Source organism: Berghia stephanieae, chromosome 9 (assembly GCF_034508935.2).
Source record: "Berghia stephanieae isolate SIO BIC M18660-M18661 chromosome 9, UCSD_Bste_1.3, whole genome shotgun sequence".
NCBI lineage: Eukaryota > Metazoa > Mollusca > Gastropoda > Nudibranchia > Aeolidiidae > Berghia > Berghia stephanieae.
In genome coordinates, this window is record NC_088368.1 from 21550701 (window position 1) to 21567647 (window position 16947).

Below are 16947 nucleotides of genomic sequence, written 5' to 3' on the forward strand. Positions count from 1 at the left end.
AACGATAGACACTCGGTATGAAAACAGTTGTTTAGAAGTGGTGGATGTCCAGGGCTGCCTAGATAAATGAGTAAAATATGTAAATGAACTAAATAAATAAATAAATAATTGACTAGATAAATTAATAAATAGACGAATGAGTAAATAATCTCCCTTTAGCCATCCTTTGGTAAATCAGTTCCTATAGTTTATCTCGAGAAAAGACCAAGATGACAAAGGCGTTAGCCGCAGAGCAATGCCGCAAAGTGAGTAACAGGGCCTAAATTCATTTAGCTAGAAGAAAAAAAAGAGCCGCCGACAGCGGAACTCCAACTCGGGTTCCCCAGGTGGACGAAAATTGCCACTCCCCCCCCCCCCCCCCCTCCCTCTGGCGCCTTAAAAAACGCATTATTCGTGATTTTGTGATAGGATTGTATGCCCTGATCAATATTAAATAGCGATAGGCAAATTACAACTAATAAATGATATTTATTCGTTGTAATTTGCTTGTCGCTATTAGACATATTATTATGTTTAACATTAAAACGATAGTTTGCCAACTTATATAAGGACAATAGTGGAAAGCTTCCACAAGTGTGGAAGCATGCGAAGATAGTTGCCATCCTGAAGCCAGGGAAGCCGGCGAAGGAGGCAGACAGTTACAGACCCATATCGCTGCTGAGCTGTCTTTACAAACTGTTGGAGCGTGTTCTATTAAACCGATGGGGGCCGGTCCTAGACGCTGCCCTGCCACCTGAGCAGGCAGGCTTCAGGGAAGGGAGGTGCACCACGGAGCAGGTCATTGCCCTTACAGAGCATATTGAGCACGGGTTCGAGAGAAAACAGCAAACAGGTGCTGTGTTTATAGACCTATCAGCGGCGTACGATACGGTCTGGTGCGATGGGTTAATGCTCAAACTTGCAAAAATCATAAGGTGCAAAAAGACCTTGAAGTTGTTCTCTTCGATCTTAGGGGAAAGGCAATTCCACGTCGCGCTGGGAGACGCCACGAGCAAAGTTAGGAAATTGAAGAATGGGGTCCCTCAGGGATCGGTACTTGCGCCAATGTTGTTTAACGTTTACATTAGCGATATGCCGAACACTTCCTCCCTGAGGCTGGGATACGCAGACGACTGGGCACTCGTTACTCAGAGTAAAGTGTGGACCCGTCTCGAGAGCGTACTCAGCGAGGACGTCACCAGACTCAAATCCTACTTTGACAAGTGGTACCTGAAGATGAACACTTCAAAAACCGTGGCCACTGCATTTCACTTATGCAGTGGTTGGCACACCCGTAAACTGAATGTCCTAGTCGGGGACCAGCCACTCCCATATGAGCCGCGTCCAAAATACCTAGGGGTGACGCTGGATCGCAGCCTTACCTATCGGGTTCATCTCGAAGGGGTTGCCCGGAAGATAGAGAAGCGGAATAGTCTTCTGAGGAAGCTGGCGGGATCGACTTGGGGCGCTAGCCAAGCGCGCCTGAGAACATCCGCCCTGGCACTATGCTATTCCACCGCGGAGTATTGCGCTCCAGTGTGGGGTAGAAGCAGAAACGTTGAGAAGGTGGATGTAAAACTTCGCAAGTCGATGCACATAGTGTCGGGAACGCTAGCAACAACCCTAGAGAATGGGGCCCGGTGATGGCAGCGATCCAGCCCCCCGATGTCCGGAGGGAGACCATTACGGGAAACTGGCTGAGTAAGATCAAAGAGAGAGGGAATGGGGATACCCCTCTCATGCGCATAATGAACGGTGCCCCCGTTTCGAGCCGAAATAAGTCCCGGCAACCCTTGTACGCAGAATCCCTGACTACGGACAGAGCTGCACATACGAGATGGAAGTCGGTTTGGACGAATTCAATCCCTCGTGGGGGCGGGGACCTACACTCCTCTAAGCTTGGTGAGAAGTTGCCAGGCTTTGATACCAGTAAGAGGAGACACTGGGTAGCTGCGAATCGGCTTCGGTCGAGGAGCTGCCTAACGGCCGGTGCGTTACATCAGTGGGGTCTAACTTCCTGTCCTTTATGTCCACGCTGTGGGCAAGAACCCGAAACGGCAGAGCATCTAGTCGAAAGGTGTGTTGTGACGATGCTACCGGGCGGGTTCGCGACGGTGCACGAATGCGGACCGGACTTTGCTGATTGGGTCGATCGTCATAACATAATAGTGTGAACCATAAGAAGCTGCTGCCAACTTATAGAAATACGGAATCTCAAAAAAAATTATTATAAACTGCAGCTACTGATATACTAACATATAGTTTTAAATCACATACAGAAACATGGACATTGACAAAAATAACGCTAAAAAGCCTGTTCCTTTCTCATATGAAAAGGGTTCAAAAGATTACGCAAATAATGTAGGTTTCAGAAATTTCAATTCATGTTTTATATACTTTTCAAATTACAGTAGCCTGCACCGTCTCATGCATGCGTTATGTGCGAGAGAACTGCATCTTCGTGCACCATGCCCCACCGCTGACACAGACTCTCAGACTAAGACCTGCAAAATAGTATGCACGTCGACATAGCTCTGTCACCACCAGTCAATAAGACCTTCCATTTCTATTTTCTCTCAAATCTTAGATTAAGATCCAACTGTTCTTTTGGAATAAAGCGTAACAGTAACACTTATAATGTATTCATAACTGAAGAAAAGTTTTGAAACTTTTCAACCAATAATAAATAATAATATTATAATTATTATTATAATGTTCTGAAATCAATATAAGGACTTATTTGAATTATAGTATAACTTATACATGAATAGGGCTGATATTTTTTTCAATATCTTTTTCAGGCGAGAGTTAAAAGGAAAAAGATTTTTAAAGAAAGTGAGTATACCATAAATTAAGTTAGAATTAGAACAGTATTCCTTCTGACTTCTGAAGTAATTGTAGAAATCTATTTTAGTTTCAGTAATGATAAAGTATAAAGTTGGGATTGCATCATAGTAATATTAATCTGTAATCCTAGTAACCCTTTAATAAAATCATAGTTGCAATTATCTTTTGCCAAGTTGATGCTTCAGTTAAAGTAAAGTTTTGCTTGTGGCTGTTTCAATTTTTATTTACTTCAGTGCAACAGGCATTCGTCGAACATGTATTCGACAAATTCATTGGTTCAACGAACAATGACAGAATTCCCAAATTATGTTCTTTATTGCGTTAGTAAATTTGTCACGGCATCCACGAACTGTTTCTCAGTTTCGACAAACTAAACTGAGACAGCTTTGGGCATTGGGAAAGGAGCGAGGTCTCTGCCACCATCTTGCTTTGCTTGTAAATTCCACAGAAAAGTAGAAAATGGTAGGGGCTGTCTGAAGCCGGTGATTGTAAAATACTAACGAAAGAGTGAAAATGGAGAGGCTTCGTATGGGAACAAAACAGAACAGTTTTGTTCCCATACGAAGCCTCTCCATTTTCACTCTTTCGTTAGTAAATTACACGGAGACGATGGTTCAAATTTTAAGTGTTCCAAGACTAAAAATTATTTTTAGAAACCAGAAATGTAGCCATTTTTTTTTTTTCAGAGGTGATTTTTTACTCCTAGTAATCATCTCTTCTGATACTATGTATTATTTTCGTTTTTAGTCTTGAATCCACTTTGTAAACATTTGAGTGTATCTCTCATAGCAAGCGATTTACTTGTGCCAAGATGGGACTAAGTATTGTCAACATAGACACAATGATAGATTGTTCATAGAATTTTCTGTCCCCTATTTGAACCACACCTACTTTTCTTTAGCGCTTAAATTTCAGATCATTTATTATAAACCTTTTTACTGGTACTGAAATGACTTAGAAGTGTCTCAAGCACTGTAAAACCACTAAAAAATACCCCAAAACAAACATGTTTTGTAAATTATGTATATCATACATTATAAAGACTGTTGTTTGTTTATTTAATTTTAAAATTTGTTTATATTTTTACTTTTTAGTCAATGCACACAAAAAGAAAAAAAATGAAGAAAAGTTGATTAGAGACATGGAATTGATGAAGAAGCAAGAACAGGGAGTTGATGGAGAGGGTGAGGATGGGATGGTAACCAGAGGAAGGTGCTACACCATTTCTATAGCTCTACCTGGTTCCATCTTGGATAATGCCCAGTCTCTGGAATTGAGAGCTTATCTCGGCGGTCAGGTGAGTTCATTTAACTTAATGTTAAGATTAGGTTAGCAAGGAATTGCTGTTGTAAAGATCCGAAAAAATGTGACCATTCGCCTCAAAATGGTATTAAGTCGGGTTTGTTAAGATGTTGAAAATTTAATTTATAGCCAGAAATATTAGACTTATTTTGATTTTATATGATTTTATTGAGGAGAATGGCGACCATATTTTATGGTGCGAATGTCAACAATTTATATTTTTGACCAGTTTAACATTAAATTCGGCTTTTAAGCATGTGGTTTGTTCCGACATAATACTGTTTTGAGACAATGTGTATGAAACAGTGCCAGACAAGGCAGATTGTTTCATACACAATTTTTCGGATCTTTATCTTACACCAGTAAAGTAGTCCTTCAGATTCAGAGCCATTCGGCCCATGGAGCCAGAATTTATCCCGGTTTCTATAGCTTGAAACGGACAATGGAAATTGCTTGCTATCCTTTGGATAGGACACTCGTCTATCGTAAAGTACTTTTGCCAAATCGAACAACAGACTCAGCTACTCATTCACTGCTGGGTGAACAAGGGGGGGGGGCAGAAAAAAAATCTCGACTGCATCAGAGATCGATCTTGGTCCCTTTGCGTGTGAGGCGAGTGCTCTACCAACTGAGCTATCGGGACCCCATCTTACATCAGTGCCCCCTCCGTAATTTCTCAAATTTCTATTGTCCATTTTCTACTTACTATACTGCCGTTTTTTAAAAAAGAACACAGTATGTGCTGTTTGGTTAACATTGCATATACTATATTTTTTTAAACGACGGCAGTATAGAAACCAGGATAAATTCCAGCTCCACGGGTATCTTTGCTCTGAAATACCACTTTATACCCATGTAAAAAGGAGTATCGGTAAACAAACTTTTAAAATATTCCTTTTCCACAGGTTGCTAGAGCAGCTGCCATATTCAATGTTGATGAAATCGTCATTTTCGATGAAGGGTCGCAACAAAAGTAAGTTACGTTGGATTAAGTATTTTTGTTTATCTATTTTTCTGATTTTTCTCTACTCAAATGGATAATAATGTGAAATTGAATGTAAGCTTCAATTTAATTACAAAAACAGATCAAATGAACGTCTCGGGTTTCCCCTTTATCAACAAAACAGGGTGAAAGAAACACCACAGATGAATGAGATGATATGGTAGTGGCGTAGTTAAGATGAATAAACAAAAACTTTGGTTTTTTCATTTGATCTCTTTTTGTAATTGAATTGAAGCTTACATTCAATTTCACATTATTATTTATTTCTTCGAGCTTCGAGCAGCAACATTTACATTACCCTACTCAAATGGAAGAAGTAAGCTGTCTTTGTTTTGGTTTTGTTTTCTTTTTGTTTTTTATAATTCTCTGATTTTAAAAAATATGTAAAATTAAGAATAAAAGTAAAAAGCCTTGCTGATTAAAAGATAGTTAAAATAATACGAGTGTAGTACACAGCTTGTGGAGCTGTCAGGTCTTCTGATAGAGGAGACCCATAAACTTTTTAGGAGATTTATAAACTTTTTATTTGTTGATACAGTTTTAAGACAAAAATTACAAACTTTTTTTTTCTATTTTCAGTCAAGACAAAAGTCAGTTCAAAGGCCTTCTATCTGCTGGACGTGGAAATACTCAACTCTTTCACATTCTACAATACTTGGAATGTCCACAGTATCTACGCAAGGATTTTTTCCCCTTTCACAGAGATCTGTCACACGCTGGTAGGTAGTTTGTAGACTTTTGTGTATGTGACTCACCACCGAATGATAATTCTGTCTAAATTATCATGTAAATGTTGCTGCTCGAAGCTCGAAGAAATGAGTAACAATGTGAAATTGAATGTAAGCTTCAATTTAATTAGGAAAACAGATAGAATGGACATTTCGGGTTTCCCCTTTATCAACAAACATGATGAATGAATCACTACAGATGAATGAGATGATGTTTTGTTTATTCATCTTAACAACGCACTACCACATTATCTCATTGATCTGTAGTGATTCATTCATCCTGTTTGTTGATAAAGGGGAAACCCGAAATGTCCATTCTATCTGTTTTCCTAATTAAATTGAAGCTTACATTCAATTTCACATTGTTATTCATTTCTTCGAGCTTCGAGCAGCAACATTTACATTATAATTTAGACATAGAATTATGGTACTTTGTGCCAGGGTGATCCTGATGATGAATATTGAACTTGATGTGTCAATAATAAAATTTGAGGCAAAATATAAAATATGAGTTTCTTGTGGTTAGGGGGTCCCGATAGTTCAGTTGGTAGAGCACTCGATTCACACACTAAGGGACCGTGATCGATCTCAGGTGATGTCAAGATTTTTTTTTCACTGCTGGGTGGACAGGGGAGTCAGAAAAAATATCTGGACTGCACGCACCTGGGATCGATCTCAATCCTTTTGAATGTGAAACAAGTGTTCTACCAACTGAGCTATTGGGACACCCGTGATAAGATTAACTCTCTCCTTACCAGCTATTTTCAGAATTTTACCTGAAACTTCATACTTATCGAACACACAAAAATAGATTTTTCAAACAGAATAGTAACGAGTATATTCTATTTTTTTTTTCAGAAAAATGAGCTCTGCAACACAGTGTCGAGTTTTTATAGCTATAACTAACTTTAACAAAATGAAATCAGACTAAGAAAATTGTTGCCTGCATCGTAACGAATGTGACGATTTTCCTATGGGTGGTAAGGAGAGGGTTAAGCATTTTTAAAAAAATGTTAACATCTTCACTCTCTTCCAAATTCTTGCCAGGTCTTCTTAACCCCTTGGACATGCCTCATCATTTGAGAGAGTTTGATTGGTGCCAATACCGGGAAGGGGTCACACTGGCCAAAACCACTAAAGACAAAACACCTGTCAGCTTTGCAAAGATAGGATTAAGACAGGTGATGACTTTTTCACTCTTTCGTTTAAAAGTAACAAAGTTGTTAGCAGGCACTAACAGCAGGCTTGCCAATCAGCATGATTTCTCATATTTTATTACACTTTGAGGTCCAAAATTGGGTGATATGAGAATGAATGTTGACTAAAATCTGCTGAATGCAAAGTCAGAGTTTGTAATAAAAAGGGGGAAAATGATAAATGTGGGAGTGGGAGCATTGAGATCAGTAAATATCATTTCCTAAATGAGAATCTCATAGTATATGGGCCATGTTTGACCCCCCCTCACCCCCCCCCCCCCCCCCCCTAGTGATTTTTGTACAGTATGTTTTTATGAAAGAGCGTCATCTAAGCTATAGAAATCCACTTGTCTCCTCATCAAAAAGTGGTCACAATAAAATTCTACAGGCATTTGAAAAACAACCAATAAAAATGAAGTTATTTCCCTTTCCCATAGATTTACATGTTTAATATTAATATTTATCGTGTTTCATCAAAATATCAAACATTGTTTGTATATCTAAAAGGTGGATAAGAATATTTTCATTGTTTAAAACAAAGAATAATATGAAAACCAGTCTTTTAGCATGAATATTAACCGGGTTATGCAGACAGATAATTGTCATAGGAAATGCAGGATTTTCCTACCATCTACTAGTTTGATTGATAAGTCTCCGTAAATTCAGTGAAAGTTAAATTTGGATATTGTGGATGGTTGAACATGTTGAAAATATGGTTTATATTTTAATTTTAATATGATAAATTTCAAACGGTTGAAATTGGTTGACAAGTCTGCACTAGTGTAAGATAAAAATCTGAAAATTTGTGAATCACCCAGTAGTGTCTGACGAAGCAGAATGAAAGATACTGGCTAATATCATCCCAAAAATAAATCAGCATTCCTCACTCCAGGAATATATATTTATTTATTTATTTTTTTAATCTTTTTTTTTTTTTGGTGGTTTTTTAATTGATTGGCAGATTTAGGTAATGATATGATATGATATGATAAAAGTCCAGATTTATGTAGGCTTTTACAGCCTTTTATCTGCTCTTGTGCATTCGTGAACGTATTTAATTCACGTCTCTCAAAACTGGGCATGCCACATAGTGGAAGGAGGTGTCTGAATTTTACTTTACAAACAGTATTTTTCTGTTTCACAATGAGTGTCAAGACGGCATGGTAATGGATCTCATATTAAAATAAATCTATTTTTTTATTCACAGGATGTGTTACTGGATATGGAAGTTCCTGCAGGCCAGCGTGTCACAGTCAAGTTAAAGCCATCAAAAGGTAAAAAACAGATCAAATGTTGCTTTGATTTAACTCTTCAATTGCTTGCTGCTAATGCTAACATTTCATGTTGACAGGAGCTTATTATATTTCATTGCTTGCTAAGATACTTGTGTAATGAAATGGATAACCATAGGGTGTTTTGAAAATAAGTAATTGATATCTGAGTGTCTATTTAACATAAATGAGTTTTCTTATTAAAACATTGAGAGAAAAAAGTATAAATGATACAGAAATTACTTGTATTGGATATTTATAAAAAAGATGGATTGGTTTGATAGAATCCCTACAAATTTTACACCTTAGATCATTCTGAAATACAATGTTTAAATTGTGATATTTTTTGGAATGTTTTTATTGTGTACATCAAATTTATTTTGTTAATAATTGCTTTAGTTTATATTTTGTCAAGAGCTTGGAGCTTGTTTGTATTCTTACCAATTTTTGCTCATTGTCCACATTTTGCTGAGGCTTGTACGGATTATTATATTTCTATTATTTAATCATTTTTAACAATCACACTCCTTTAGTGTACTTAAACACTTTAATCTGTTTGTTGACCTGGACGTTCACATAGGGAGTTCAATACAGTATTATCTGGGTGGGTCATATCAGATGTTTTAGTGGATTCTGGAAGTGGATACCATTTATATTGTCAATAAATAGTAAGTTAATTCATTAATTTAAATATTAATTATAATATTGCTAGCATGGTCTGATTGCCCATTATCAGATTTAGTGCTATTTATAGTTTTTGCAGAATTGTACATTTAATCAAAATCTTACTCATTTTGTCTCTCCATTTTACACATTTTGCTGAGGATTGTAATTTTACGCATTGTTGAATGTCTATTGTTTGCCTTTTAACAGTCATACACTCTTTTATACACTGAAACATTTTGATCTGTTTTTTGACCCGGAAGTTCATATAGGGAGTTCAATGAATTATCTGTCTGGGTCATACCAGATTTATAAGTGGATTCTGGAAGTTATTGCTATATGGTCTAGTTGCCCATTACCAGAATTAGTGCTAATTATAGTTTTTGCAGAATTTTACGCATTTTTTCAAAATTTTACTCATTTTGGCTCTCCATTGTACACATTTACAAGGCAAGGGTTGGCAGCTCTGAAAATGCCATATTATTATTAACAGTTTTATTTGTTCTCAAATGCCTCAACAATTTAGCCCCTCTATTTATTTCTGAACTTATAAACCTTAAGCCTCGAACCTTAAGCCTTTGATCATCACGTGACACCACTTTATTATCTGTACCAAAAAGTAAGTTAAGAATCTTTTGGTGATCGCTCTTTTCAATGTGATGGCCCCAAACTCTGGAATACCCTACATACCCCAAACCATTAGAGAAATCGAGAATATCTGAAACTTCAATTCTTCTTTAAAAAGCCCACTTTTTCAAAATTCATTTTACACCATGCGACTGTAATGTTTGTGTACTGTTATCTAAGCAATTTGTGTTGTTTTGTTTCAATATTTCATTTTGACTATACATATGTTCGTAAATTAATTCATTATCTGTAAAGCTCTTTGAGATGTTTGGTTTCATGGAAAGCGCTCAACAAATGTCTTTTTAGTAATAAAAATAATTAATATTATTATTGTTTTTTTATCTCGTTAAGGTGGAAAATATTTGAAAGGTGAAGTAGTCGCCCCGTCAGAGCCCAGAGAGAAGAGTGGTCTGTATTGGGGTTACACCTGTCGTCTGGCATCGAGCATCAGCGACGTCTTTGACAGCTGTCCTCACGAAGGGGGTTATGACCTCTTGGTTGGCACCTCGGACAAAGGAACAGATTCCAACTCTGTGGAGTTTCCATCATTTCGGTAAGTCTACATCGTAATTAAGTAACAAGGTTGACAATTTTCCGTATATTTACGGAATTCAGTATTGAAAAATAATTAAAGTAATTGAGCTTTATATAGCACAATATCCACTAAATGTGCTCAAAGCGCTTTACAAGGGGTCCCTGGTCAACAGCAACATTTAACATGTAGGACGGGACGTGCCACCTGTTAGGCGATATTACAATTTTTCGGACAAAGACAACGCCAGGTACTCATTTTACACCTGGCTACGGTGAGAGAATGTGAGTAAAGAGCCTTTTCCAAGGACTCAACTATGCGCCGAGCGTGAGGCTCGAACCCAGGACCTTCCGATCCAAAAGCGAGTGTCATACCACTAGACCACATAGCAGCACAGTATGTTATAAACCCTCGGTATATTTTCCAATCACTTGCTATACTGGAAAAAAAAAGTATGTACATTTGTGTTTTTCTTAGAAAGGGGTCGGTCTATGAGTTTGCATAAAAGTTCAGTAAATTTTTGCTTCCTTGAATTGGCAACCCTGAAGTAATTAAAGAAAAAAATTTCTATTTTTCCTTCAGAGCCGCAAGGCCCGTGGAGCTGGAGATTATCCCGATTTCTATAGAGTGAAGAGGGCAGTTGCAAATGCTCACTAGGATGCTTGTCTATCACAAAGTACTTTCCGCCAGATCTAACAGAACCACTGGATGGGGTTCCTGACCTCCCATAGTGGGCAGGGAGGTACTTACTGTGTCTTCTATCCCCCTATATCTGTTTTCCAACATGCTTTCTGTCTTTGTCTTGGTATGAGATTGCTTGGTTTTGTCCCGACCCTGACCGGATACCCTTGGTGAGAGGGGAACAGTCAAATGTAAAGTTAGTTTTGGGAGATATTTTTTTCCTTGTAAATCATCTCTCTGTTATACATTGTATTATGTTTAGTTTACATATTATATTATATGATTGGTAAACATTTGAGTGTATTCCTCTTAGTTGGGACCTGTGCTTGTGTCTGGATGAGACTTTTAGGTGATCTCAAACTAAGTACTTTGGCGGTGTGCTCTTGGAATCTACATCTGTTCCCTATTTGAATCAATTCCCCTTTGTCTTACCTTTTCTTTGGTGCTTTAATTGTAATTCTAGAACTTTTTACTATCCCATTTTGTTCCTTTTTACTGGTGCTGATATGACCTTAATGTGTTGCAAGCGCCGTAAAACCCTTAAAAACATAAAAAAATTGGCAACCTGAAGTAATTAAAGGTAAAAATTTTCCATTTTCCCTTCAACCTGCAAGGCCCATGGAGCTGGAGTTTATCTCGATTTCTATAGAGTGAAGAGGGCAGTGGCAAATGCTCATTAGGATTCTTGTCTATCGCAAAGTACTTTCCACCAGATCTAACAGAACCAGGTACCCAATCACTGCTGGGTTAATAGGAGGGGAGGGGGGGGGGGTAAAAAGAAATAATTTTCGCCTGCAACTGGGATTGATTGCTGTCCCTTTACTTATGACCTGAGTGCTCTACCAAATGAGCTATCAGGACACCCCCTTTTTTCATCATGACGGGGGTTTGTTTTCTTGCACCATTAATGGAGCTATAAGAATAAGAGTTCTTGCTCACGGTAAAAATTACGAGATGCCAACAGTGAGGTTTAAATCCGGGTCCTTCAAGTGTAAGTGAAATGTCTTATTCACTGAACTGTTTCAACCCCCACATTTGTCTCTCACTCTAGTGAAATATAAAATTTAATAATTTAATAATTAAATTTAATTTTTTTCTCTTAAGATGATATTTTTGGCTACAAATTCAATTTTCAGGAACTAAAATTACCAAACAAAATACTGAGTTGACGGGATAGCATAGCTGCCAATCCTACCAGAAATTGCGGGAGACTCCTGCATTTTTAGTTCGTCTCCCAGGCTCCAGCCCTTCACACCGATCTCCCGCATTATCGAGCAGTAGCCCGACTGTAGGCCCAGGCCCAGGCCTAGAACCCCATGTTAGCCTACCATGCAGGTCTTTTCGGTTCTTTCGGTAATGTACATGAAATTCCGGTCCTCCATTTTGTAAACGGAAGTGAGTTTAAGTCGTTTGGTATTGTGGTAGATTTATAATCGGAAAGACCGATATCGAATCTGTTCTTTTTAGTGAAGTTAAATAGCTCTACATGGCTGATATCGATTGGAATTGAATTATTCAGATTGAGAGTTCCGTACTCATAAGCATTCAAAAGAAGGAAACAAGTCAGTAAGTCTTTTGAAATGTAGATTTATACATTTATGTATCTCCCTGATTTTTTCTGAATCTCCCTGATTTTCTGACCAAAACTCCCTCTTGATAAGCCTGGTGGGTTGGCAGCTATGGGATAGTGATGGTAAGGATAATCATTTAATTGCATAGTGCTTTACTAACTATCCACTGGCAAAGTGCTCAGCAGCGATTTACATAGCAAGCACACGCATACATATTCTCTCTCCCTCTCTCAATCGTACTCTCTCTCACACACACATACACAAAAGTCAAATATTTATATATTTATTCAATACATACCTGCCTATTATTACGGACCGTCCATAATTGTTACGGAAGTGTAAGGACAATTACGTACTTACGGAAATACAAGAAATAGTACTGATACAAATGGTCACAATGTTAAATTAAATTTTTTTTTTTTTTCATCATTTACCGCATGCTACAATAAAAAATCTCAATAATGTGTAGAATTTGTAGCAGATGTAGTTTTTACTTATTCACTGGACTTGATTTCTTATGAATATTTTGCCATGCTGTGGAAAATGGACTTTGATTGAGGCTTGACCTGCATAAGTAGTAGGCCTATATAACATGGTAAGCTTATTTTACATATTTAAAAGGGTGTATCTATCATTATTTTTGTTTGCTTTAGTATTACTGAAATTTGACCATTAATTACTGATGAATTTTGTATTATTACTGAATTTGAAATTTTCATGTAGGCAGGTATGTCAATAGTTTTAAGGTTCATAACTTCAGGGAGTTTGATATTTTATCAACATAACCATAATATTTTCTTCCTTTCTTTTCTTGTTTTTTTCTCTGTATCTGTATTTTAGCCATGCCATTATCGTGTTCGGAGGATTGAAGGGTCTGGAGTCGTCTATAGAAATGGATGACAAGTTGACAGACAAAAATCCAACCGAGTTGTTTCCGTACTATCTCAATGTGTGTCCGAACCAGGGGAGTCGCACTATCAGGACTGAGGTGAGTTTGAAGAGATACAGGGGGTGGGGGGGGGGGGGGGTGACATTGAGTGTGTGAGAGAGATAGAGAATCAGTGCTGATGGTTTTCCTCGGATCCGCGGAAATCCGCGATTTTTGTGTCAGAGGAGGAATTTCCTCCTTTAAAAAAAAGACATTTTCCCCAATCAAATTTTCTGGCTTTGAGAGATTTGAAGTGTGGTGGAACAAACTGATGCAGCTTCCCCAACTATCCAGAAGATAGCTAGAGTAGTTTATCATCTCAATGGCTCTAAAAGTGGGGGTTAGTGAAGTAAACATTTGGGGTAAATAAAAGCATTCATAATTTTCCTCCTTTTTGTCACCATCAGCACTGGAGAATGGAAGAAGAGAGAAGAGGGGTCTATCGTCTTCAAATGGCATCTAAAAACCAATCTTTTTCATTCTGCTTATCGTGATTCTATGTGAACTTCGAACAAGATTTGTGTGAGACTGTTGTAGTGATTTTGTAGTCGAATGAATGAACATGTGTGACAGTAAAAAAAAACTGCCCTACGGAACTTTGCACCCCAGGAATGAATGGATAACACTGAACAGAGCACGGGCAAAAATTGGGAGAACAGCTAGAAGCATGAAAAAGTGGGGGCTGGCTGAGACTAGCTTGTGTACATGTGGATGCCCAGATCAGACGATGGAGCACATCCTTAGAGAATGCCAGGATGGGCCAAGCTGTACTGACCATGACATAAGAGTCTGCTCCACAGATGCTATGGAGTGTGTTCGGTGTTGGAGCGACAAGTAAAAGAGAATAGAAAAATAATATACAGCAGGTGGCTTGGACTGTATGAATTGGAAATTGATTGAGGTACAGGAAGAATAATTGATACACTGTAGAGCTTATTCAACACCACAGTCAGTGAAGAAGGCTATTTAAATTTGCCTCTATTATTTATATGTTTATTTATTTATAAACGATAAATATATGTTTGTTTTTATATTCATGTTCTACTTCCTATCCTCATGTCTGCATTTCCTGTATATTCCATCACAGGAAGCCATCCTTATAGCCATGACCTCTTTGACCCCTAAACTGACGTCTGCAGCAATCAACTCCTCAGCCTGATATAGTAATAGAACCGTAAACAGTGTGTGTGTGTGTATGTGTGTGTGTGTGTGTGTGTATGTGTGCATCTACGTATGTATGAGTGAGTATGCGCCATTGGTTTGTCCTTGGGGCATCATAATAGTCTCCCCTGCCTTGTAATCATAATTTAAGCATGTTTTCTATTTAGGCGTTTTATGGAAAATAGAAGAACACAGATTTAATGATTATTAGTGACTCACGTATGAAACAAATGTGATTTGAATCATGGATTCATAGTACAAGTTTCTCAGACGCAAAGAAGGTCTTTTGCATGCAGAAGTCAGATATTTATAATGGGTACAGTGTTCGTAACAATACAAAGAGTTGTTTCTATCTGGTTCACAATTGCAAAACTCTTATGTCTTTGGTAACAACAAGATATGAAGTGAATAGAAAAGTGCCAGAAGACAATAGAGAATAAAAAATTTTTTCGCGGCAGTGGTGGGGTTTGAACCTGCGACCTTATTGGTACGACAACTCCGCCTGGCAGGTGAAAAAAATTTTTATTCTCTATTGTCTTCTGGCACTTTTCTACTCACTTCATATCTTGTTGTTACCAACATAAGTGCCTGCTCCACTCACTTTTCTGAATTAAAAATTCACCCCATACACCGGAGCATACTCAATGTCTCAATCGTTTCTATGTTATATGTTTGTGATGAGAATATTGGCTATTAAGCTTAACTGCTGGTCAAAATTACTTCGCGATGGAGGCGAACGAATCGGCGATCTCAAGAAGTGGGTGAGAGAGGGATCTAGAAATGACTTTGGGTTTGAAACGAATATTTTTGTGTTCGTGGATAGCTCACACGGTAGAGCCACGCTCTCACCTGCCAGGCGGAGTTGTCGTACCAATAAGGTCGCAGGTTCAAACCCCACCACCGCCGCGAAAAAATTTTTTATTCTCTATTGTCTTCTGGCACTTTTCTACTCACTTCATATCTTGTTGTTACCAACATAAGTGCCTGCTCCACTCACTTTTCTGAATTAAATATGTCTTTGATGTGCTATAACTAAAAAAAATCAGTGTTCAATAGGAAAAAAAAAATGTTCCTTGCACATCTTGTAGTTCAAATCTATCGTTTGAATCCACATGCAGAAAATTTAAATTATCTTTTTTTCTTTTTCGTTCTAACTGGCCTTTAATCTGAAGTGGTCCCTCTGAGTTGGTAGAGTAAATGCTTCACTCGCAAAGGTATGGAGATCGGCCCTGATGAAGTCAAGATTTATTTCTGATCCCCTTGGCCATATAGCTGTGATTGGGTAGCATGGTCTGTTAGATCTGGTGGAAACTACATTAAAATAGACTAATGTCCTTTAGCAAGCAGTTGCTAATGCCCGTTTCACGCTATATTCATTATCCATCGTGGCTTGTACTCTTGAGCACATTGCCGGTCAGCTGTCTCCACAAATCACGATCCTCTGCGGTGCGCATGAAATCTGTGTTGCTTTTTAAGTCACATTTGGCCATTCTTGGGTTATTTAGATAAGTCATTCTTTGTCTTCCTCTAGCTCTCTTTCCTTCGATCATCCGAGATGTTACCAACTTTTCTATTCCGTCTCTTCTCCACACATGCCCTAGAAAGCATAACTGCCTCTTTCTGATGTTATCGATCAGTTTTCTTCCCTTTCTCACCTTCTCCAACACTTCCACTTCCACGCTATATTAACCGGGATAAACTCCGGCCCCGTAGGCCTAGTGGCTCTAAAGGCATGCAGACTTTTTTAAAATCTGAGATGTAACTCCGAATTGTCGTAGGACTATTAAATTTATTTAATACCAATTCCATCCATTTGTTGATAGCAATGATCAAAATCTTTATAATATGGGGGAACATACAGGTATATGTGATTGTAGTGAAGGAGAAGTCGCCCACCATAAACTCCAAACCTGCTCAATGATGATCGTAATTTTACCCATACTTTCTAAATACTTGGCAGTGACTTTTTTAAAATGTTTGGCTGAAAGTGGGAGAAGACATTCCGATTTGATTATTTCAATAAAATCAGTTTCTTTTGCATCATTGTAAAAGTTTGACATTTTGTCAAATCTTAGTTTTATTTTAATCCAACACCATAATAATGTATAATTTTTACCAAGAGATTTGAATGTAATACAGTCTCCCCATTAAAAAGTTAAGTCATAAATCTGTGAGTATCGGTAAATAGATGGCTATCTATATGTAAAAGGCATGCAGAGATGGTGTTATAAAATGTAAAAAAACACCTGACTTGTAAGGTAGTTTAAGTGGACTATGCTATCATTTTTAATGGAAGATAAATCGTGGTGAGAAATAAAATAATGTAAAATTATGTGATTTCGTTTCATTTACTATTAGTTTTTTGCTTTTTTTGCTTTACAAACATATGTCCTATCCATAAGTGGAATAACACACACTCATAGGACAGGACAAAACCTCAGAAGAGGACTGATATAGA

At 37.8% G+C, this 16947-nt stretch overlaps 1 protein-coding gene across 3 annotated transcripts; it reads left to right on the forward strand.

Annotated features, from left to right (window-relative positions):
* Positions 1-1811: 1811 nt before the first annotated feature.
* Positions 1812-16821, forward strand: LOC144979850 (28S rRNA (uridine-N(3))-methyltransferase-like). Of its 3 annotated transcripts, none has more exons than XM_078927064.1 (10): positions 1812-2056; positions 2781-2814; positions 3921-4123; positions 5034-5101; positions 5711-5850; positions 6907-7040; positions 8263-8329; positions 9968-10169; positions 13241-13388; positions 14416-16821. In XM_078927064.1, exons 1-10 carry the CDS (start codon positions 2006-2008, stop codon positions 14485-14487), a joined length of 1119 nt encoding a protein of 372 aa, XP_078783190.1. In that variant the 5' UTR covers positions 1812-2005; the 3' UTR covers positions 14488-16821. The 3 variants fall into 3 exon arrangements, with proteins under 3 accessions (XP_078783190.1, XP_078783188.1, XP_078783187.1); XM_078927062.1 differs by lacking the exon at positions 1812-2056 and adding an exon at positions 2143-2340; XM_078927061.1 differs by lacking the exon at positions 1812-2056 and adding an exon at positions 2392-2493.
* Positions 16822-16947: the final 126 nt, after the last annotated feature.